This window comes from Conger conger, chromosome 3 (assembly GCF_963514075.1).
Source record: "Conger conger chromosome 3, fConCon1.1, whole genome shotgun sequence".
Classification (NCBI taxonomy): domain Eukaryota; kingdom Metazoa; phylum Chordata; class Actinopteri; order Anguilliformes; family Congridae; genus Conger; species Conger conger.
The window spans coordinates 69,766,176-69,791,705 of NC_083762.1; the positions used below are offsets into that span (position 1 = coordinate 69,766,176).

The 25,530-nt window shown below is 50.2% G+C and overlaps 2 protein-coding genes across 3 annotated transcripts in view; one reads left to right on the forward strand and one right to left on the reverse strand.

Annotated features, from left to right (window-relative positions):
• The window catches only part of macrod1 (mono-ADP ribosylhydrolase 1), an 84,411-nt gene that overhangs the window by 44,338 nt on the left and 14,543 nt on the right, over window positions 1–25,530 (reverse strand). The window lies entirely within an intron of this gene.
• LOC133123182 (leucine-rich repeat transmembrane protein FLRT1-like) lies at window positions 17,647–20,391 on the forward strand. Its single transcript, XM_061233505.1, has one exon. It carries the CDS (start codon window positions 17,647–17,649, stop codon window positions 19,771–19,773), a length of 2,127 nt encoding a protein of 708 aa, XP_061089489.1. The 3' UTR covers window positions 19,774–20,391.

A 25,530-nucleotide genomic window follows, 5' to 3' on the forward strand; every position in this document is an offset into this window, starting at 1 on the left:
ACACACACACTGTACAAACACACACAAACACACACACGCACACGCACACACACTGTACAAACAAACACACACTCACACACTTGCCCACACACACTGTACAAACACACACAAACATAAACACACACACACACACACACACACACACACACACTGTACAAACAAACATACACTCACACACTTGCCCACACACACACTGTACAAACACACACACACTTGTCCACACATACACTGTACAAACACACATACACACACACGCACGCACACACAAACACAAACACGCACAAACACACACACACACACACACACACACACACACACACACACACAGGAAAGCAGATTGAAGGGCAAACAAAGAAAGGGGGAGAATAACAGCGCATTAAGGGGAGGCAGAAGATTGATAAATAGGGAGGGAGAGGGGAAATAGAAATCAATTGAGGTGGTTCCAGGAGAGATGGGAAAAAGGAAAAGGGAGCAGGAGAGATGGAGAAAAAGGAAGAGGGAGCAGGGGACCGGTGGAGGATGAAAGAGACTGCTTCACCGTTTGCCGGGAGGAGGTTGTCATGGACACCATTTGTATATCATTAATGCTGCTGTTTTAGTTGTCAGCGTTAATTAATGCGGGACCTTCTCGTTTGCATTGATTTGTTGCATTTCATACTCATATATAAAGAAACCCGGTACTGGATGTGCAGACTGAGTCAATCTGACAGGCCATTTTAGGGATTTTATTTGGAGGAAACTAAAAGAAGTAACAGAAGGTGCATAAAGCAGGCAGGCAACACAATGTCCCTGTTATTATGCCAGTGAAGTATCTGAAAAATATGTGGTGCATAGTCTGTGTATTAACAAACAACACTGGGAAGGGAGGGACGGGGCTGTCATTTTATAAATCTTTTTAAAAGTGTGTAGCGGAGTTCAGGTTGTCGAGCTTGGGGCTGTTGCCCAATTTATGCCCTGGCGGTGCCAATCCCCAGCTGACACGCTGTTCTCACAACGTTCCCGGAGCGTTTCGCCGGCGTTAGAAGGTGGCCGCTACGCGGCAGCGGGGACATTTTGTGTGTTCCGCCGGGCGCGCGGTGAACGCGCTGGCCCGGCCGGGACGCGGGCCTGTGGAGGAGACGTCCTCTGTGCGGGTGAATTACGACCCGGCTCCCAGCGGGGCCCCGCTCCCCCAGCGGCGGCCGTGACGTCGCGGCGGTGCGCCCAAACGGCTCCCGAACACCGTCGGGGGGGGGAGCTCAGCGGTGTGAGGCTCTCGTTAGGGGGCCTGCAGGCCGGCTGTGCACTCGGCCATTTTCCCGGAGGCCCGGGAGAAGGGCTTCGCGGGCTGCTGAGCTCCAGTGTGTTCTCTCCCCTCGTGTCCCGGAGTCCGTGCTTTTTCGTGACGGCTCCCCCTCCTCTGTGTGTTTGTGCTCGGACCCCCGGCGGGCGGTGGGGGTGACGCACACCGTGTGCCCGTGTGCGAGCGCAGGGCAGCCCGCTCAGGCTCGTACTCTGGGGCGTGACGACCGAGCCCTGCGTGTGACAGGGCCCGCTGTAGCTTAAGCGCGCGGGGGGATAGCGTTTAAAGCGGCGCTGCGCCGCGCGGGTGATCCGGGGCGGAGGGGCTTTAAGTGTCGGCGCGGCCCCGGAACGGGCTCCGTTAAACGGCCGAGCTGCGGGGGAACAGCAGGTGCGGACGGCTGGAGTGTGGAGGAGGAGTGCGGCCATTAACTTCCAATCCCCACAAAAGAGTGAAAAAGAAGCGGAAATTAAATCTGCGGAATAACGGCGAGTGTAATTGCTGGAAGCCGCTGACGGGTGGATTGGGGCGAGGCAGGGAACACGGACGCTAAATGTTTCATACTGTAATATCAGCAAATGGAGATGGAGATGAAGAGATGATTGTGGGAGGGAGAAATGATTTTTTTGTTCTTCTTAGATATAGACACCGAGAAGTGAGCTGTCTTTCCAACTGCTCAATATTACGAAGAGGAGGAGGAGGAGGAGGAGGAGAGAGAGAAGGGGATTGACGGATAGACTGAAAAAAGGAAGAGTGGGCAAGAAAATGAGTAGAAAACAGGGAGAAATGGAAGATGTAGAGGAAGAGGCAATAGGCTAAAGAAATGGAGAGACAACCGTGGTCGTGCGTGCAAATTGGCTCGTATGTTCGAGCTACTGAAAACTCGGACATATTACCTAAGGCTTGTCGTAACCCTCGGAAGGTCAGGGGGCTGAACCGTATCAAATCACCCCTCGCACTGTAATGCACAGAAGCCCATCAAATCATTAGGTCTTATCCATTATTAACTCGCAGGCAAGCACAAGCCGGGGCCACAATGGGCGATAGTTACGCTCTGTGACTGATAAGGAGTGATATAACAGGGCAATCGGGGGAAGGAGTGCGGGCGGAAGAGCCGCACAAGCCAAGACGATGTGCAGCCGCACGCAGACGGAGAGTAATCAGGCGTCCGCGTTAGCAGCGCGCCACCTCGGCCCGCTGGGTAGTGTTTGTGGAGGTTTGCTCGTTTCTGCTCTGTGTCTTGTCAGTGTTTGTTGAGCGCTCCCTTTCATGGCTTAAGGAAAGACGGTAAAACACTCCATTGCACTGAAATGAGGTGAGGCCCTGAGGCGTGGGGGGTGGGGGGGGGGGGACTGTCACTCTGATGGGATACACTTCAGTGGAAGAGGACTGTTCCAGGGTTTTAGTTAACCCCTTAATCCTGTTAAACAGAAACTCGGGAGAATCGTCTGTTTGTCTCCGGGTTCTAAAATGTAGAATTGACCAAAAAAAAAGAAAAGAAAATGAAAGGGAGTAAACATCTGACACGTCTGACTCGAACACAAAAACGCGTATGAGACACACCGTCTCGGAGTATTCCTCCAAGAATGAACTGCAGCCTTTTGAAGATATCGGCAAACGTCAGGAGAACGGGGAGAGAATGACTTTTCCGAGACCCGCGCAAACTCTGCTTTCACTTTCCCCCCTCCTCCCTCCCCCCCTCCCTCCCCTCCTCCCTCCCTCCCTCCCATCCTCCCTCCCCCCTCCCTCCATCTCTTGACCTTGTCCCCTCCACCTGTGTGACTGCTGGAGGGAGAGAGAGGGAGAGAGAGAAAGAGAGGGGGAGAGAGAGAGGGAAAGAGAGGGAAAGAGAGAGGGGCAGAGAGAAGGAGAGAGGGAGAGGGGGAGAGAGAGAGAGAGAGAGGGAGAGATCAGTGAAGTGTCCAGCACTTAAATTGCCTGTTTATTTCCAGTCACTGCATCATTTACAAAGATACTGAGCAGCAGGAGAGGGAGGGAGAGATTACGAAAGAGAAACGGGCTGAGAGAGAGAGAGACGGAGGGAGCGGGGTAGCGAGAGGTGACTCACAGCGGAGGTAGAGGTGGATATTAACCACACACGGGCTCGCCGATCACAGCCTGGCTCGTTCGCGATGGCAGGCCCAAAAACGGCGGCCTCCGGGAGAGGACCGGCTACACGACCGCAGTCAGACCGGAGAGGTGGAGCCTCCTCTCCCGCAAACACACACCCCACACAGCAAATTAGAGCAATCACCTCCATTTTAGTGGAGTTTAGGGGGGGAGAGGAGAGCGGGGTCCTCCGGGGAGAAGGACAGGAGGCCCCGGTAGCAGCCGGCTGCAGCTCAGCCTGTCTGAGCCGGGAGAACACTGACTCACCACTTTGCACACAGGCAAATAAAATCACCATTCCTTTCACTTATTCCTGCTTTTACAGCCGACGCTGTTCGTCACAGCAATTTACTGTGAAAAATGCCTCTTCCATTTGTGTGTTTTTATGGCACAGGCAGCTGTTGACATCTCAACTTTGACAGCATTGGTGGTAGGCACACACACTCACTCACACTCACTCACTCACTCACACACTCACACACTCACACACTCACACACTCACACACTCACACACACACACACACACACACACACACACACACACACTTACACACACACACACACTTACACACACACACACGCCGTGCGCACAGTACACACACGTCTGACAGTGTTTTGCAGTGATTTTCACTGAAATGCGGACAGAATGAGGGGAGGAAAAAAGCAGTGAGGAAGAGAAAGAATGGAGGAAGGGACAGAGAAACGATATTTAAAAAACGGAATGGGGAATGACGGGAGCGGGAGGGTGCATGAGAGGGGAACAGGGCGGGTAAAAATATAAAAAATGGAATGAGAGTGAGAAAACGAGACAGGTGAAGGGAAGGGATCCATATTTCGTGACACACAGAAGGGGAGGTGGCGGAGAGGGGGGGGGGGAAGACAAGACAGTGAGAAGAGGGGATGAAAGTGGGAGAAAAGAAGGAACGGGTCTGCTGTAGCAGGAGGACCGAGACTGACAAACAGAACATTAAGCAGGCAGGGAGACTGACAGGAAGATCCTGTTACAGCTTTCAGCAGTTTATTACCGTGTAAGAGTGGGAGCACAGACGCCAGGAGGGGGAAAGGCCCGTATCGCACACGGCACTGTGCAGAAATAATGAAAACTATTCTTCAAAACGCTGGAAAGAAATTATGAAAAGAATAGTTTTAAATGTTGAAAAAATTACTATAAAGAGCAGTGAGCAGCTAAGAACTAAATTGACCATCCATCGCCTTTAAAACTGCATCAGTTCTCTTAGGTACACTGTCCTGCAGTTTAATAAGAAAATCAGCTGGTAGGTCGTACCAAACATATTGGAAAACTTGCCACAGTTTTTCTGCAGACTTTGGCTGCTTCGTGCTATCCAGGTAGTTCCAGACAGATTCAATCAAGTTTGTTTTTTCTGAAAAGTGGTCGATTACTTAATATGTTACTTTAATTAAATGAATATTTTTGGAAAATGAATGTTTGGAAATCTCAAATTTGCTATTTTGTACTGACACACTATTGCAGAAAAATATAAATATAAGACCAATTTATATTTTTAGAAATCTAAGGATGTCAAGAGCTTTTTCACAGTACTGTATATGTCTACTCTGCACACATGCAAATGTGCACAAACACAACATGGCAGTAACTCGGTGTTTATGTGGACCCAGTGAATTAATTCTGCAAATCCAAAAATTTGTGCATATTTTACGTGAACTCGATTGCTCTCATTAAACTAGACTGCAGGCTTCACGGAACTACAGTTCTCAGCTATCACAAACCACAACACACACAAACTGCAACTTGGGTGTTATTGCCGAAAATTCATCAGAGTGCAGTGATCGCAAACAACGCTGAAATTCATCCGGGGTGTGCAGTAGAAATGAATACGCGTTCGAATTCTCCAGCGTAACCGAGGCCAACGGCACGTGGCAACGCAAAAATCGCTATAGCCCCCGGGTCACGAGGGAGCACGGCTCTGGCACTCCTGATTTCTGACAAAGTAGAGTAAGCAATTTCTCATGCTGCACAGCCCCCGTTCCTGTGCACTGCAGTGAATCTCACACCTTCCTATCCCTCAAATGATAGCGGATGTATTTAACCGATTCGCTAGTACACCACGTAACAATACTTAACCGATGAAAGATTTCGATACCAAGCTACTCCTGAAAACTAGTGTAATCGTAGTAGGACATGCAGTTTGTCATTGTAATTACTGGGCCAAGAGGGAAAGAGTGTTTATTTTCCTATATGGTGTAACTATTTCATATTTCCTATTTCATGTAGAACCAGTGTATGCACATATCTGAACCCTGTGGTATCCAGAAAGCCCACATTCATAACACGTGACATCAGAACTTGCCTATTCTGATAGTTTGTTCTGATTCATTTGCATTGAAAACAATTTAAGTTCAATTCAACTCAATTTTATGTGAATAGCGCATTTTACAGAAGTCACAAAGGCACTTTACAGAGATGTGAGCAAATTCAGGCATCAGACTGGACACCTTTTTCACATTCAGGATACAGTCTTAAGACCACAGTCCCATGCACCGTGCTGGGTGATAACTAACTGCACTCCAAGCACCCAGAAGTCCTGAAATCCAACCTAGAATTCAATTTTCTTTTACCGTGCAATTTTTTCAAGCACCAGCGGCATGTGCACATTTGAGCTCCACTACATGTTAAAACCCGACGCGTGTTTTAGAGAGGCAGCACTTTGGCAGATAACGGGCTGTTTTACACAGGCTTGGTACAGCCTGGTCCTGGGTCCTGGGACTCAGGCCAGGGGGTGGTTTGTCACAGGAGTCCCGAGAGGATGTTTTCAGGTGCCGGGGGAGAGGGGAGCTGGTGACTGGCTCTTTAGAGCAGGGCGGTTTGTGTGAAAGGCTCTGGTTGTTAGCACTGTGCTTCAGCAATGTTTATGAGAGCCAGTGGAGAGGATGAATGCAATTTGTTTGGGTGCCTGGGCCCGTGGGTCTTGTGTGTAGGTTGTATAATTGTGTGTCTATATTTATATTTACAGTACTTGACCTTGCACACATTAGCAGATGCACGGTACAGTGTGTATGAATTGAGCTGCATGTATATCAGTGTGTACAGAAATGTTTATATGCTGCAGTCTGTATACAGCAGTGTAAATAACAGCACGTGTATATATAATGCCAATCCGTATACAAAAGCAGTGTCGCTTTGCTTAGCGTATGCATAGTGTCAGTGTAAGTTTGTTCAGAGAAGTCTACATTGAGAGTTTAGAGAGTGTATTGCACTATGGGTATATATAAATATATATATTCAGTCTCATGTAGTATTTCTCATATCAGTATTCAGCATTCACCACCAATCCGTGACTTGGCGGATGGGAGATCTGCCATGCCAGTAGTGTAGCATATTTAAGCTGCAGCACTGTACGTTAGCGAGTAGTGGTGCACTTATGATATGCGTGATTGTGTATTTAAGTGTGTAAATACATGTGTGTACAGCAGTGTGTCTGAAGTTGTGTGTGGATATTGCATGGCGCCCAGGGCCTCTGGTTTAATGACCCCCCCCCCCTCCCCTCGTTCTCTCCTGGGGCTGCAGAAAGAGCCATTAAACTGCCAGTAAAAAAATTTAATCAACTAATAATGTACCCTGTACTGTTAATTAGTGCTCCGTCACCAAAATGAATATTTAAAAAGCTCCCCCTCACTCACTCCGTTTATGATGTAATTCTGCTTGTGCTCCATCCTCCCTCCCTCCCTCCTTCACCAAGTCCTTTTCAGCCTCTTTTTCTTTTTCTTTCTTTTCTCTTTTCTGTTCCCTTCCCTTCCTTCCTCTACCTCTTCATTTCTCATACCTTTTTCCTGGTCCCCTCAACATCCAATCAGAAGCTGGGATGTTCCCTTTCCTGCTTTATTGCTTCAACCATGTGAAGAGTAGATAAAAAAAGAAGAAAAAAAGAAAAAAAAGAAAAGTAATTTTAGAAACTGAGTCAGTGCCGGAGAAGTCCAGGTGAGGGACAGGTGGACGGGTGGCTCACACACAAAGCAGCGTGACTGAGGGGGCGGCGGGGAGATGGGAGAGGGCAATGCGCAAATATACCCCAATTAAAGACCGGGGAGATGAAACGGCCGAGTATGCAGAGGAGACGGGACGAGTTCTTTCAAGGCGAAAGCGAGCGTTATTTGCTGAAGAGAGGAGAGTAGTTATTCTAAGACTTTAGAGTGAGAGGGAGGGAGCGCGGAGAGAAAAAGGAGAATAAATTGCATGGCATGCCACATATGGGGGTCTCTTAATTAACCCTGCTAAAAGCTTTCTCGTTAGGACTGATGCTATTTACCAGGAAGGAGTGGGGGAGCGGGGGGGGCGGGGGGAGAATCCGAGACTTACAGTCATCCTTCTCCTTTCTCATCTCCTCCTCTTCTGTTCACCGCTCCATCCCTGGTTTTCTCCCTGAATGGGTTCTTGTGTGTCGCAGGCTTAAAAGTCCAGTCACATCCTTCAGTGTCTGTCTGCGTTCGTCTTCTACCATTTTCCATTTCCATTCTCCGCCTCGGCACCGATAGCCGTGGATAATTAATATCAAATCGTAGTGGCAGGCTAACAATCAGACCTCTGCGCGCACACGCACAACGTAAACCGCTGAGCGGTCCTGTGGGCTACAGAACCACCTTTCACTGCTCCACTGTGGATACACGCATTTACATCACACTGCCTATTAATGTGCCTCTGAACGGTCCACAATATTCTTCCTTTGTCCATCCTCCCCAGAATGAATTCAATTTAAGCAACATTATTAATTATTTAAAAACGCAAAAGCCATGGTGACCGTTTGATGTCCCATAGGGTAATAAAAGACTTTGGCAAAAACGCGCCTGGATTACTAAGACCTTTAAGTGCAAAACCTTCCAGCACATGCGAAACTAATAACACTACCAAAGATTGGCGATAAACACATAGCCTGAGCACTCACTGGCCACAGTGTAGGTATATGTTTGCTTGTGCACGTGCTGAAGGTCTCAGTAAATCAGGCCCGAAGTGTTCAGGCCGGACAGGGTGTTCACTGAAGGGTAAAGACCCGCATCCATTTCTCCGGCGCGGCAGCGGGAAGCTTGAGGAAATGGGGTGCGTTCCGGGCTGAAAGCCGCAAACCTGAACAAATGTGTCAGCGGACCCTTCCTCCGCCAGGCCGCTCGTTCGTCTTGCTTAGAGCGGCATGTGAACGCGGCGTAGCAGGGCTCAGGCGCACACGCAGCGAACGCCTTCAATTCGCGCCCTTACGCCTGACACGAAATGTCTTTTCCTCACGTCGCGAATTAATCATTCATTTTGCTCTTAAAGTAAATTATTCAGGGTTTATATATTGACAAAACCGGTTTTATTTAGTGAATTGTTTACCCGGCCGGTCGCCGCGCGTGCGCAGCGTCTCGGGGGCCGACGCGGTGCCTCACACCTCAGCGTGCGCTGCCGTCCCTCGCCGAGGGGGAAATTACATGATCCGCGGAGCCCCCCCCCCGCCCTCGGAGGGGGAGGCACGGTGACCCGGCGAGTCCGCCGGGGACGCGTGCGGTGATTCGCCGCGCACGCCGGCGTGTGACGCGGGTACGGATCCTGCAGAACACGGCTCGGCCCGGGGGGGCGCTCTGCTGCGGCTGCGGAACGCGCCGCCCCGCGGAAAAACAGCCAGCGCATCTCTACGGGGGCCACCTGCGGGGGCCCACTTTCCTCTTCCCCCCCCCTCCCTCTCCCAACGCCGACGTTTTTTAATTGTCTCGCGAACGTTCCCCCGTCGCGAACGGAGAGCGGGACGTTTGCGGATGAACTTGAGAATAAGGACGCGTTCTCTGGGAGAGATTACGAAGAGGGGGAGGTACAGTTAGAGCGTATGACTTATTTTGATAATAGAACAAGCTAATAAACACTCGGCTATAAAACCGGCACATCTTCACATTTTACTGCCTGCTGTTGACTCGTGGTCTCAGGGCAGCACTTACGTGCCGACACACAGAGATAGATGCAGATGCGCTGGGCTCACACACATGCGCGCGCACACACACACACACACACAAACACGTAAACACAGGGGTGTACACATCCCCCCACCAACATGCGGCAGTCACACCTTCCACGCGAACACATGTTCACACAAATACGCAGAGGCCCCCCCTGGCACACACAAACAGAAGGCATGCGCACACACATACATACACACACAGACACACATATGCGCACACACAGACACATACATGCACACACACATACATGCGCACAGACACATACATGCACACACACACACACGTGCACATCGACACGTGTGCACACACATGCGCACAAACACCAGAACAATAAAGCACACACACACACTCAGGAAATGGTAAAGCAAATTGTCCAGTGAGCTATTCTGTCGGCTGGTCAGTGGGTCGTTGTGTGTGAATTCAGGCTCCAGTGAATTTAAACCTTGCTTGGTCTGACAGTAATTTCTGCCTCCAAATTACATTCCAATTGGTTCATAAATCTCCTTCCATTGCCCCTCCCTCTCCCCTCCATCTGCCTCTCTCTTTCTGCTGCTCTCCCTCCCTAAATGAGAAATTGAAAGGCTGAGATGGGGAGGGTACGTGTGCTGGGTAGTTAAGCAGTTTGACACAGACACACACGCGCGCTCGCACACACACTGATGTGCACACGCATGCACACTCACTCACACACACACACACACACACACACACTGATCTGCACGCGCATGCACACCCAGTTCAATCAGCTGTAGTCTTTACAGTACTCCTGAGGCCAAACGCGAACGCTCCACACTCTGAGGTTTTGCTGACAAATAAAGCTGCCGGCACTGTGGCCTCAGAAATGACATTTATTCACTCGCAACGGGGTTAAAATAAAAAGGTGCGAAATGTTCTCTGAAGTACATTACCACTTATCATTCAACGTCTTCTGCAACATCTCCCCCAATGACAGGTCGTGTCAGAAAAGCCATTAAGCTGCTGTTATTAAAGAGGCCGCTCGAAGAAACGTAGAATAATACAGAGGAGAGGAAGGGATGAGGGAGAGAGAAAAGAGAAGGAAGGAGAAAGAGAGAGAGGGGGGGGAGGAAGAGAGAGATTGAAGACCACTGGATCCAGAAGGCAGTGGGTCGGGTGGGTTGAGAAATGGAACCCGGGGGAGAGAAAGGAGCCTTTTTGTAAACACGGCACACTCTGCCCGCTCTCCCGTCGGTGTTGAGCCGAGCGTCTGCTTCACACGCCTCTCTGTGGGTTTCATCTCTCTCTCCGGGTCAAAAGGACCGAACGCAGGACATAAACACACGCACCAGAGCCCTGGTTACACCTGCAGCCTCTCACACACACAGAACCTGCAGCCTCTCATACACACAGAACCTGCAGCATACACACAGAACCTGCAGCCTCTCATACACACAGAACCTGCAGCCTCTCACACGCACAGAACCTGCAGGCTCTCATACATGCGTGTGAGACGGGCCAGAACCTGCAGCCTCTCACACACACCTGTGAGACGGGCCAGAACCTGCAGCCTCTCACACACACGTGTGAGACGGGCCAGAACCTGCAGCCTCTCACACACACGTGTGAGACGGGCCAGAACCTGCAGCCTCTCACACACACAGAACCTGCAGGCTCTCATACACACGTGTGCGACGGGCCAGAACCTGCAGCCTCTCACACACACAGAACCTGCAGCCTCTCGTACACACGTGAGACCGGCCAGAACCTGCAGGCTCTCATACACACAGAACCTGCAGGCTCTCATACACACAGAACCTGCAGGCTCTCATACACACAGAACCTGCAGCCTCACACACACACAGAACCTGCAGCCTCTCACACACAGAACCTGCAGCCTCTCACACACACAGAACCTGCAGGCTCTCACACACACAGAACCTGCAGGCTCTCAATACACACAGAACCTGCAGGCTCTCACACACACAGAACCTGCAGCCTCACACACACACAGAACCTGCAGGCTCTCACACACACAGATCCTGCAGGTTCTGTGTGTGTGAGAGCCTGCAGGTTCTGCTCTCACACACACAGAACCTGCAGGCTCTCAATACACACAGATCCTGCAGGCTCTCAATACACACAGAACCTGCAGGCTCTCACACACACAGAACCTGCAGGCTCTCAATACACACAGAACCTGCAGCCTCTCATACACACGTGTGAGATGGGCCAGAGGGCTGCTGGGATGGAGGTTCCGCAGGATTATTTGGGAGGATAAAACGATGTGTAGTAATTCCAGTGGGTTTTCCTGCCCTGCACACACAGGCCTACGTGCCCCTCTGGAAGACGGCGTTATTGAAAGGGATTCATGGTCTTCGCCGGGCGTCGTCTCCCGCTGTTCGTTTTCGCTTCATCGGCATTGTCTGCACAACCGGTTATTTATCAACAATATTACAGGGGTTCATGGGAACACGTCGGACTGGGGGAGAATAATAAAGCTGTCTGCTGATTGAGCCGAGAGGAGACGTTTAATATTAGGCTCCTTGGTGTAAATCTGGCGTGCTTGGGAGGGGAGATATCCTCGGAATGTCATCAGCAGAAATCAGCCATGATGTCTTTCCGAGGCAGAATAGTAATGGCTGGCATTTACTCTGATCATCTTTTACAGGGCGGGGGGGGGGGGGGGGGGGGGGAGCGGGCAGGATCCATGTCACCTACGACGGAACCTCATCGGTTGTTGCTGCAATGTGAACTGTGAAGCCCTCGCTCATAAGACTGACGCTGTTCTCGCTCCTTCCCCCACAGGGCGGCTCTGTCTGGATGTGATAAAGAGGTGAGGCGTGGAAGCACAGCAACGAGAGACCCCTCTCACCAAACCGCCGCACCGCCGGTCCAGGGACCGTCCGACAAACCCATGGGAACGCTCTCCCATTCCAGCGGACGCCGGGGTCAAACTGTAAAGGCTTAGAACTCGTCCGGAGTATACCCGCTTCAGCAGGAATCAAATCACTCTCCCACCGCAAACTAGGAAACTAGCAGTTCCCTTTCAGTACCACGTATAACCACTTGTATGGAATTTGGGGAGAGGAACCAGTGTAGGACAAATTGTATGGACTCCGTTAAACTCATAACCGAGCCGCTCCATATTTCATAAGCCAACCTGAAACAACCCTCCAGAGTGATACCAGGCTTTATTAATTAAAGATCACAGCCGTATCCACTGTCAGCGCCCCCGTTTGTTCTGCCGGATCGGGAGGAGACGGGGGGGAATGTGGCTGTCTTTCCCGCGAGTGCTGAGTTTGAGCGGGACGGAGTCGGCCAGGGAGTTTGCCGCCAGGATGGCGCCGGTGGCTCTGATGGGGTAACCCCCCCCCCGAAACAAAACCCCAGATGCAATGCTTCTGCCAGTGAGCGAGTCTCTGGACCGCACCCGGACGCTCGCCGACACCCAGCCACACACCCGAGGGGGAGAGCTGCACCCCTGAGTGTTCACCGGAGCCTAAACCCCACAGGAATCGGGCCGACAGACCCAGGGAAGGCCGGAGAACCCGGTTCTGCTGACTGGTAAGAGAGCACTGGGCCCCGTCGGTGCCAGCAATACCCAACACCCCCCCCCCCCCGCCTCAGTTCTGCCATCCATGTTTTTATGCGCCGATTTGATTTTCCTTATAACATATTTTTTATCTTTAAATATCGCTTTAGGTAAAGAGTTCAGAGGACTTTTGGTTCTTTTAGCGAGTGGGCGGGAGGCAAGTAACACCTTCGGGAACACGAGGCACGGCAGGGAAAGCAAAGAAAGCCAGGCGAGAGAACAAGGCAAAAAAAAACAAAAAACATGAAGAATGAAAAATAAGAATGAACTAAGGGGAATAGGCATGAGAAATAGATTACAGAGAATGGTTTAAAAAGACAAAAATAAGCATAGACAAGGGAACCGTTATCTTACGTACAGGAAAAGACACAAGTGCACAGATTAGGAGCAGACAAAAGCAATTGTGAATCGGAAAAGAAATTACGAAAAGAAAAAAGGGGATGAGAACGGAGTGATTGAGACGAATGTGTGGTGCAGGCGCAGGCCAGGGACTGGGCGAGAAAGCGGAGCCTACAGGAAATCATATCAGCACCGAGTAACTGCAACTCCATCTCCTCTTTCTCCATTCAGAGCATGTCTGAGAGAGAGCAGTCTGGACTGGGACAGCACACATCATCAATCCATTTTCATTTTGTTTGCCATGAGTCTGTGGTCAAATGGGGAAAAAAAAAAACGAAAAACAAAAGCAGACAAATGATGGTGCTTAAACATAAATTGATGATTGAACCTCCAAACTCGGCCATGTGCTGAACGGTGAAGCATCTGTTGGGCTGTCAGTTTAAGTATTTGTTAAGGACTAAAAATATAGATCGTAATGGTATCCGAGTTCTTTCAATGTTTATTTTTGTGGTCTATAGATGAATCCTCGACCCTTGACAAAATGAATACCTATACACTTACAAATTGTAATTGTAATATAATTAAAAATTTAAATGACAATTCAACACAATTCAAGTTGAACCTCAGTTGAACTTCGTTCATTGACGATCACCTAATTATAATGACGGCGAAAGTTTCACAGGTTGTGGTTGGATCATGAGAAATCTCTTGACCTATCGTCTAATTTTGCGCCTCAGAAACACGGACGCGTCGATGGCACGCTTAGAGCAGAACCAAAAACAAACCGAAACAGTTTAGCCTAGATGAGCGAGGAGTAAGCGATCCAGGGAAAGCCGATATGTACGGGTGAGATTACTAGCCTATTGCGCGCGAGCGGGGCAGAACTGCGGATGGATGACGGGGAAGGAAGAACAGCAATTTGCGTCCAGTCAACAGCATCAACCCAAACACGCAAAAACCGAGAAACGAGGTCAAACGCCACTTCAGAACACATAACTACGGTCTACGTGCTCGACGTGAATAACAGATTGAACACTTGCTTCCTCTGTGGATTCTTTTTACATGTAATAGAGGATACGTCTGCATTTTGGATTTTAACTGGATTACGATATTTCTGGATTTCTTTCTTTTTTTCTTTTCTTTTTTTACACAACTTTACTGCCGGACCAGCATAAAGACGACAGGTGAACTGTTTCTCGAAAACGAGTAACAGCAGACCGCTATTTTGGGTAGGAATGAACGCGTGATTATTTTATATAATTTCCCCCTTTATTTTAATGAAACTCATTACAGGCTAATGACGCGGACTGTAAAATTAAAGTGTTTGTATTGCGTTTGCAAGAATAGTCCATGACAAAATAACTGCTGCATAAGAAATTCCACCCTCGAGATTAGTTTGTTTCCTGTGAATTACAGTTCATACACACAATTTAATATACGTGGATTAACAGTTATTACTCACATAACCCCGATTGATTTTAATACTCCAATATAATAGGCTACTAAAATTACATTTGAAGTCAGTCTGAATATTGTACTACTGGTAAATTGCCGAGCCATTTGTTGAAACAAGCCAAATCTAAACGTGCAAACATATTTCCATGCTTCAATACAGTAAAACGTATTGTATCGTATCTTAAATCTTCAATTCCGAGCCCCAGTTTATCTCAGACATGAATGTCAGTGCAATTGATATGCATTTACCCCAGTGAAGAGTAGAGGAATGCTCCACTCAAGCCCAGGACATATAGAACCGTGAGCGAGCGCGTATTTATTATATAGTATTAGTATTTATTGGTTATTGCGCAACAAATCCAATCCTGCAGCCGCAAAACAATCATAGTTTGACGTTGTTTGAACATTTTCTTCACCACCGTCGAAGTTCTATTATTAATAATTTGCACTTTCATGTTAAGAATGGTATTTGCTTATAAGTGTCCATTTACTTGCCTCAGCATGCGTGTCAAAACAGAATTTCAATAAAATATACTTCTGGGATTATGAGTACAGGGATTTCCTCAAATTGGCATTTTAGGAATCTCTTATTTGATTGATTAAACAAACAAATATATCCGGTGTGCCTCTCAACACAGCCATCTGTCCAAGTCCTTAGTCGGTTTTCAAACACAGGGGTACCCTTGCCCTTCATCTGACTGTGTTACTTGGTACTTGAAAGGAATTTAATTAACATCAAATAATCAGGGATGACTTTTCAGAAATGATCAAACTCTGATCCAGCCCAGTGTGAACTCTACACATTCTAGTTAGCAGAGCCAAATTAAAGAGGACAAGTAAACTTCAGACTGCCACTCATCATGTTTTTTTCGGGGAAATTCTGTTTCGCTTGAATCGATTCCCTTCCAGCCTAATTTGTCTCCTCTTGAGTTCCGCACTTTCTGGGGTCCTCTCATCCCTCCAGCACCACTCTCCCCTCGATCTAGGTCTCTGTTTCTGCCTCCCCGGTCCAGTCGCTGGCATGGAAAAGTCAAACCACCACAGCCAAAGCATTTAAATACAGCGACGTGCCATACATACAGGCAAACTCGGCGTCTACTGCCGGCAGTAAATAAATGTTGCCGTTTGGCGTCGCGCAGTTTCCAATATTGGCGTGTCCTATTAGCTTTGCATGGGAGGCGGCCGACTAAAGAGCAGCTTTGCATACACCGCCCGAGGCGGCAGTCTCTGCAGCCCACGGTGAGCCAGCTCCACTGTCTGCCCCGGCGCACTGATCCAAACGCATTAACCCCTCCACCGCAGCTGTAGCCGGGAGGTCCAGGGCACAGACTCCAATATCGCGGCACACACAGGCAATTTCAAGAGCATTGGACTCGCCTGCTCCCTCCTCCTCGCGGTACAGCATGTAAATGAAGCCGTTTTTAGGGAGAACATATCGCTCCCTTCCGTATATAAAACCAGGACAGAATCTCTCTCTAAAGACATTCAATCACATTTTTTTTTGCAGTTTGACCTCCATTCTCCCATCTTTCAGCTTAAGGATCAATTGTGTTTGGTCCTGATGGGAATATAAATTCCCAAATTGACAATATAACCATATCCGGGTGATAAATCACGGTCTATCCCAGACAGGACAGACGCAGGGGCACATTAGAAATCATAAATGTCGATGTTTTAGGAAACCAAATATGAAAGGAATAGAAATAGTCGCATATGCATAGACTTGAATAATAAGGTGCTCCAATTTAAGGCTCCATTAGCTTGTTTGTTTAGTCGCCGTATTTGCGGAACAGGCGGCATCTGAATGCATCATGTTGCATAAAATAAAGACAAGATTAAAACTGCAGATAAAACCAGACTGGACAAGCAAATTAAGAGCTGTATAAAATCTTTAAAGTGGTTCCTTAAATGTGTCACTTTAAGTACAACTGCAGAGCGTGAAAATAACACAAAAATGCAACACTCTGTAACTGATGAAAACAAATTGGTAAATGGTGATTACCCCAAGTAAACGGCAAATAAAATAGAACTCAAAATCAAATATCTCCCTCTGATAGGGAGTAAACCGTACCTACTCTGTATAATCTCTGTATTACTTCAACAAAGGCCTGACTACAATGTCTGCAATATGATGTATATGTTTATGAGTAACGATAGGATCAAGACACTTTCTTTGAGGATGAACAGTGTGGGCCTGGTGTATGCGTAAGTGAGTGAGCGTGGGTTATGCTGTCCAGTACCTACTCAATGCTGAGAATTTCTGTTTTATCTTCCTCCTTCTGTTGCTCTCTCCCTCTTTCTCCCCCATCATCACTCTTTCCCCCTGTCTCTCGCCTGAAAGGAGTGACCCAAATAATCCTTGCTGCTTGAGAATCTTTTGCCCACTCGTTTAATCTCTCACACAAACCGTTCACGTCCCCTCTCTGAAAAACACACGTTAACACCCGGTCCACATAAACACTGTGTCATACGTAACTCCGCGCGCACACACACAGAGACGCAGACGCGCCCACACTCTCTGAAGCGTGTGTGCGAACTGCAGCATTAACGGTGAATTCGCTGGGAGCAGAAAGGATTAGGGCGGCTCATTTGAATTCTGACCAAAATAATGAGTTCAAAAGCAATTAGGTAATTAAGTCGTGACATGAATGTCAATAGGAACTGGAGCCCCCAGGTGCCGCAGCTGCCCTGCCCCGTGCTGCAGTGTTGACTCAGTCAGCGAGTGTTACCTTCTCACGTTCCTTTCTCCCTCCCTTCTTCCCTATAGGGGGCGTGAGGCACGCGCACGAAGCGGCAACGCGGTCCTCTGATTGGACCGGTCGACAGCACATCCGGGTCGGCGTCGCCCCCCCCCCCCCCCACCCGACAGAGCGAGGGGGTGGGGACAACGCGGAAAAGGCGAGCGAGAGAGCGAGAGAGAGAGATAGAGTGAAGGGTTCCCGTCATCGCCATGGCTCCCGAAGGCGTGGCGGAGCTCCGTGATTGGCTGTTCCTGCTGCTGCTGTGCCTGACGCTGCTGGCGGAGATGCTGGAGCTGGCGGCGGCCGCAGCCGCGGCCGCGGAGGCCCTGCAGGAGGCCGAGGGGGACGTGGCCTGTCCCTCCGCCTGCCGCTGCGACGAGGGCTTCGTCTACTGCAACGACCGCGGCCTCAGCATCATCCCGGCCCTGCCCTTTTCGGCCGCCGTCCTCTACCTTCAGAACAACCGGATCGACAACGCGGGGCTCCCCACGTCCCTGGAGCGGCGAATGACTGTAAAAGTGGTATACCTGTACGATAATGAACTGGACGATTTTCCCATGCACCTACCGCCGTCGTTACGAGAACTACACCTGCAGGACAACAACATACGCAGCTTGCCTCGGTCCGCCCTGGCCCGGCTGCCCCTGCTGGAGAAGCTACACCTGGACGACAACTCGGTGTCCACGGTGAGCATCGAGGACCAGGCCTTCGCGGACAACCCGCGGCTGCGCCTGCTCTTCCTCTCCCGCAACCACCTGTCCAGCATCCCGTCCGGCCTGCCCTCCTCGCTGGAGGAGCTCCGGCTGGACGACAACCGCATCTCCACCATCCCCACGCACGCCTTCCGCGGCCTGGCGGCGCTGCGGCGCCTGGTGCTGGACGGCAACCTGCTGGCCAACCAGCGCATAGCCGACGACACCTTCTCCCGCCTGTCCAACCTGACCGAGCTGTCGCTGGTGCGCAACTCCCTGCAGACGCCGCCCGTCAACCTGCCCAGCGCCCACCTGCAGCGGCTCTACCTGCAGGAGAACGCGCTGGCCCACATCCCCCGGGGCTCGCTGGACGGCATGCGCCGGCTGCAGAAGCTCGACCTGTCGGGCAACAACCTGACCACCCTGCCCCGGGGCCTGTTCCGCGACCTGGACAACCTGGCGCAGCTGCTGGTGCGGGGCAACCCGTGGTACTGTGGCTGCAACCTGCGCTGGCTGCACGACTGGCTGCACAGCAGGGGCCCCTCCGTCACCGTGAGGGGCCTCAGCTGCCAGGGGCCCGAGAGGGTGCGGGGCATGGCCCTCAGGGACATCACCAGTCAGATGGAGGAATGTGATGGTGGGGGTGGGGGTGGTGGTGGTGGTGGTGGTGGGGGTGGGGGTGGGGGTGGGGGTGGCGGTGGCGTTGGGGGGAGGGACAGAGGCGGGGGTCAACCGGTTGTCACGACTACCCTGCCCCCACCCCAGGGCTCCCTCTTCACTCTCAGATCCAAACGGCCGGGGCTTCGGCTCCCGGACTCCGGGCAGGACTATCCGCTGGGGGCCAGCGGGGTGGGCAAAATGCTGCTCCTGAAAGTGAAGCCCCTCACCCCGGACACCATCCACATCACCTGGCGCGCGCCGCACCCCGCCCCCTCCTTCCGGTTGAGCTGGCTGCGGCTGGGCACGAGCCCGGCCGTGGGCTCCATCACAGAGACCCTGGTGCCGGGCGACCGGCGCGAATACCTGCTCACCGCCCTGCAGCCCCGCTCCAGCTACATCATCTGCATGGTGCCGCTGGCCGCCAGCGCGGCTAAGGGCACGGCGGCCGCGCACTCAGACTTTGACGAGACCCCGGTGTGCGCCAAGACCGAGACCTCGGACGCCGGGCACCCCGGCCCGGACGATGACGACGACCGGGGCTCCGAGCAGCTGACCGCCCTCCCGCTCGCGGGGATCATCGGCGGGGCCACGGCCCTGGTGTCGCTGGCCCTGATCTTCGGCATTTTCTGCTGGTACGGGCACCGCGCCGGCTACCTCTCCAACCGAGAGCAGGCCGCCTACAACCGGGGGGCCGGTGCCGGGTCGCGCGCGGGCAAACACTACGACGACTACGTCGAGTCGGGCACCAAGAAAGACACCTCCATCCTGGAGATCCGGGGTCCCGGGTTCCAGATGACCCCCATGGCTGCCCAGCAGCCGCTCCGGCCAAAGCCCCGCGAGGACTACGTCATCCACACCATCTTCCCCTCCAACGGCACTACCCTGTACAAGAGCACCCAGCACCACATAGCCAACACCGGCTACGGCACCAACCGCGGGTACCGGGAAGGGGGTATCCCGGACATAGACTACTCCTACACGTGATACTGCCCTTCACGTGCCCCCAGTGCTCTTGTGTTGATGTAGGGCTTCAGTCCTGGTTCCAAAGCACCCCCACACCTGCCTGCTGATTTCCATTCCAGCCGGTCAGTTATTCAGCAAGGTCAACCGTAACGCAGAGCGGGCTGCCCTCGCCCAGAACAAACCTGCAGCCCCTGCGGAAAAAACCGCCAGCATAAAGCCAGTAATATCAATGAAGGTGTTTGGCAAAGCACATTTTTCACCTTAAAATACCTATAGACATCTTTACAGCGTTTCACTTCCCCCCTTACTTACGCAGCTTGCTTACGGCGACTCAGGGGGGTTGGCAGATAACTGCCAACAGATTGGCTGGAATGGAAATCGCTGCAGACACACAGGGGGCTTCACTTCTGTAGGGCCGAGGGAACCAGGTGTACATAGAATAGAGCTATACAATGGAGTTCTGTGGTCAAAAACCGGTAGAAAACACGGAGTCACACAAAAAAAAAAAGAGGATTCTTTGTTTTTAGGCTTAGTTCTGTCTTTCCAGTTTGGCTTGCCCTTTTTTTCATTTCCTTTGTAAGTTGGAGAGATGTCTTTGTTCCTGTCTGAGGAGTTGACAGTGGTGATGACAGTTTTGACAATGGCGAGGCCCAAATTACTGTTGGGTTTCTTTTTAATGAAGGAAAGGAGAGGGGGGGCTGTGTGTGTATGGGGGGGGGGGGGGTGATGTTTCACACATGCAAGAAATCTATTGTGCCCCAAAACAAAACATGGCTTGTTAAGTACACATCCACACTTGAGAGAAAAAAAGAAGAAAAAGAAAACAAGACTGCTTAATTATTCAAATGTTGAAGTGGGTTGCAGTTTTTCCAACGTGGTTTCATTACACAATCTAGATTAAATGTTTTGTTTAGTTTTTACTATATTAAATGCAATGTAATCTTAAAAAAAAAAAAGAGGTTTGCCTCAATATTTGAAAACCCCAGACCTCCTTGGAGCTCTGCGATGCTCCACACACTTTCTGAGCTGAGGTGTAGCAGGACAGCAGAGCTACTACGGTAAATCTGAGATGACGAAATGACAAAGATCGAATGACAATCAAAACCAAGACATGGGTTGTCATCAAAGAATGAACCCCATGTAAAAAAAGGTTTTAAAAAGAAAAAGGGTGCAGAAGTTACCATGGGAAGAACCCCATGTAAAAAGGTGAAAAAAGGAACATATGTTACCATGGACGTTGATTGAAACGGTTGCCAAGGATACATTAACCATGTAGGAACCGTGACACATAGAAGTGGCCTGTGACCTCTAGCCCTGGTATTGAACTTAAAAGCTAGTGTTGGTAGCGGAGGTGGCGAGTGGGGGTTGAAATCAGGGATAAACCAAACCGCGACACTGTGGACCTGTACACTTGATGCACTGGGGTGGGTGGGTGGCAGGAGGGCAGAACGCTGGCTTTTTGGGACTGGTTTGTACCACACTTTTAGGACAATCTGCGCTTTTCCCTCATCAGCAGCTCATAGGAATGGAGTGGCCAGCTTAGGCTGGGGAGAGAAAAGGACCTGACAAAATGGTGGAAGGGGAAACCACGAAGGAGACAGACAGGAGCAGCAGTCTGATGCACGCTTATGTGCATTTGTAAATCCTGTCTGCTCCGTACTGTTGAGTGTAACACCACAGTTTTTCAGTTGAGCTTCAAACATCCCAAATGCAATTCAAAGCCAACACGCATTTGTAAATGTTCCATTTGACAGAAATAAAAGTCCTCATCCTTGCTAGCACCACCCATTATGAACTGAAAGGCATTAATGCAAAAATAGGGTTGTTTTTAAGATACTTGAAAAATTGATATTTAACACGATATTGTATCATGCAAGCATATACTGGCTGCACTTCATTTGCAATACTTCAAGAGAGTTGCTTATTAAAACTATCCCCCCAAAAAAACCTGTTGTGTAATGTGTGGGTCTATGTACTAGCAGTACGGTATACTTTCAATATCATGCACGTCCTCCACTGCTGTCCAGTAAAAACTCTGCTCTGTGCAGCTGGAGATCCCAGGAACTGCCATTCTTCCGTAAACGAGACGATCCTGGGTCTCCCAGGTGGCACCTGCCTGCACTGCTGTGGTTATGAGGCAGTTGCCCAGCAACATGTTTGCCTTTGTAAGTACAGTGTCACTAACAAAACCAAGTGACAAATTTGGGCATGTCTAGCGCTGCTCGCTTGTAAATATGTACTTCCGGCAAAAACGGACTAAGTCATGAATAAAGTGTTAATGCCTTTCAGAGAACAAAATATTTTTTTTGGTTGTTACACATGACAAAAACATAAGCTGTGTGCGTAAATGTTATTCCGATCTGCCAATATGAGGGATTCCCCCTTCAAATACACACCTTAAACCTATTACAAAAAAAATAAAAAATGAAATACCACCTATTTGCCAAAGTAAGGATTTATGCGAATAATACCTATGCCCTGACGAAGGGCTATGACCTCCATTTCGTTACTATTGAGAATTTGCAAGAAACGTGGGTATAAACAGGTTACACCGCACCCCCCAAACTACAGTAACTTTGGCACACTTTGCATCTCTCCCATCCTTCCTTAAAATTTCACCGACATATCCTGCTGTTCCTCTTCAGGCTCGCAGGGTGTAAATCGCGTGCCTAATCTCCACGGACATATATTGCTTTTCGAATCTTTGCACAGGTTAAATTCCGCCTTGTCCTCGCAGCCTCTGGTCTGTGGCGATCCCACCTGCTGTGGTTTAGCACAGATGTCGGTGCACAGTCACGGCGGGCCGGGGAATCAAGAGCTCTGCTTACAAAAGCAAAGAGCGTAACGGCCCTTTTTCCCCCCACAATTTAGCCTCTGCAACAAAACCCTCGAAATTGTTTGGCAAAAAAAACCAAAACAAAAAAAAAACAAAAATAAAAAAATCAGACATACTAGCTCTGACGACACTGTGCCAATGTTGCACTCACGACAATTGGACGTACTAATATAACGGGATTATAACGGTCTCTGTTTATAAATCCTATTCACACTGGGTGAATTGTTACTTACCGATGCGGTCTGGGTGAGGGGATAAGACCAGCGGAGAGATGGACGCCAAGCTGCTTACCGATAACTGTAAAGTGTGGCCTAGGCGAGTTATTATTCAAGCGCGATGGGCGACTGTTGCCCCCCCCCCCCCCTTGCTGCCCCCCACGCCCTTCGCCTCCCCCCTCCAGACTGGGAGAGGGTGTGAGCATATGTGCCTGTTACTAACTCCATTTTTTATGAGTAGATGCTGTACCGTAGTGTGGGCTCTGGGTAGACAGGCGAGCCTTTAGGCCGCGGCTAATGCCGCTGAACAGACAGGAGTCACCGAGGGGCCGGTTCTAGAAAGTTCCGTGCGGTTCATCGCCCGCCAGGTCTTCTCCGAGACGCTCTCAGGAGGAGGCGGGAGGACAGTGACTGAGACGATGCGTTCTGATGTGTCTTTGGTGTCTTTCCTTCAAATGTGTTTTTCTAGAGCTCTGCTTTCAAAGCCTTTTCTCTCTCCCTAATGGACTCTGTGATGTAAATGAAAGAGCAGAATGATTATTTTGTCTGAAGGCCTTTTTTTTTGGTTTTGTTTTGTTCTTTGTTTTTCTATGCGATTAAAGGAGAGGTGTGCTGAACGCTGTCTGATGTTGTCTGTGTTTATTAGGAGTGCGAGGTGAGGCGGAGGCGTGAACGGGATGTGCCATTTTTCCGCGAGAGGCAGAACGCACGAGGTGTCAGTTCAGGAAGAAAGGAAATGCAAACTGCAGCGAATTCATTCCAAGAGAAAACGAGATGCACTTCAGAGTGGCTGCAGATGCACAAAAACTGAAACACTGGTCAAAATCACCACTGTCAGCGGCTGTGCCTTTGAGCTAGAGTCTGACAATGCCTGGAGCTTTGTTTGTGTGTGTGTCTTGAGAGAGAGGGAGAGCGTTGGCACATGCGTGTTTATCATTGTGCAGCGTATCCACCCCTGTGTGTGTGTGTGTGTGTGTGTGTGTGTGTGTGTGACAGAGAGAGCGAGGGAGAGAGAGTGCGAGAGAGAGAGGGAGAGCGTGAGCACACGCGTGGTTCTCATTGTGGAGCGTACCCATCCGTGTGAGTGTGTTTGGGGATCGGTGCAAGCATCGTACAAATCGATACGTCTTTATCAGAAGACAGGACGAGCTGCTCATGGCAGTGTATAGCTCTGTGTACATCTCTGCGGGTATGTGAGGATCAGTGTGTGCAGTCGTGAGAGATCAATACGTCTATCAGTGAGAGAGCAGCTGGCCAGGGCCACAGTGGGATTATAGTGTATTTAGGAGGGACTCCGAGACAGCCTTAACACTGCCTGAGCCTGCCTCTCCATGGCCCACACACACTGCACGCACGCGCTGATCCACACACACACACACACACACACACACACACACACACACACACCAGCACACACAAGCCCACACACACTGCACGCACGCACTGATCCACACACACACACACAAGCCCACACACAGCACACACGCGCTGATCCACACACACACACACACACACACACACACACACACACCAGCACACACAAGCCCATACACACTGCATGCACTCGCTGATCCACACACACACACACACACACACACACACACACACACACACACACACACACACACACACACCAGCACACACACACAAGCCCATACACACTGCACGCACGCGCTGATCCATGCCCGCACACACAACAGCACACACTGGCCCACACACACCCGCATACTCTGCCTCCCACACCAAATATCAAGCTGCATCTGAAAGACGCGAGCACGCACACACATTCACTCCGTTCTGCAGCGAGCAGAAGAACACACACCCTCTCACACACACATACACACACACACCCTCTCACACAAGCAGACCTGCTCTGAAGCAAATGTGCGCTGAGAGACGGCAGCGCTACTTCTTACAGAGTTAGACTCAGCCACACTCAGACTGACTGGCACACGTCAGCACTCCTTCAGTCATAACACCACGCAAATATCACACTCACACACACTGAAATGGTACTTTTAGGAACACACATACACATACTGTACATTCATGCAGAACACACACAGTACACACACTCTCACAGTCACATACACACACTGAAATGGTACTCTCAGAAGCACACATACTGTACACACATTCAGAACACACACGGACACACAATCACGCACACACATACTATACACACATGCACACACACTCTCACACATACTGTTCACACATCCAGAACACACACACACACACACACACACACGCACAGAACTATTATGATTGGTTAGACATACAATGGTTCCATTCTCTGGCACACACACACTTTCAGAAATGCGCCAGAAAAAAAAAAAAAAACAGACATGGATCCTGCCCTCAAATTTTATGTATAGCTCCATTTCCCTTGATTAAAACCACTTCCTTCCACCCAATTTAATGCAAATACGGCCTTTTGAAATGCAAATGTACAGTTTGATGTTGAATGCGAATTTTCCATGTGAAAGGCGGGGGAAACGCTATAAGCCCCGGAAAAACAATTAGGGCATTATTTCAGAAGCCTTGTTTCGCGTGAATAGAAGACACCCTAATCTTTGAAGGAGACCCTGTTGCAGACCCCCCCCCCCCCCCCGAGCTTCAAAGAGTGGCACAGAGAGAGGGGATGGGATCCAGGGCTGGGGGGCTCTGTGGCACGGTCACAGAGAGAGGGGGTGGGATCCAGGGCTGGGGGGATCTGTGGCACGG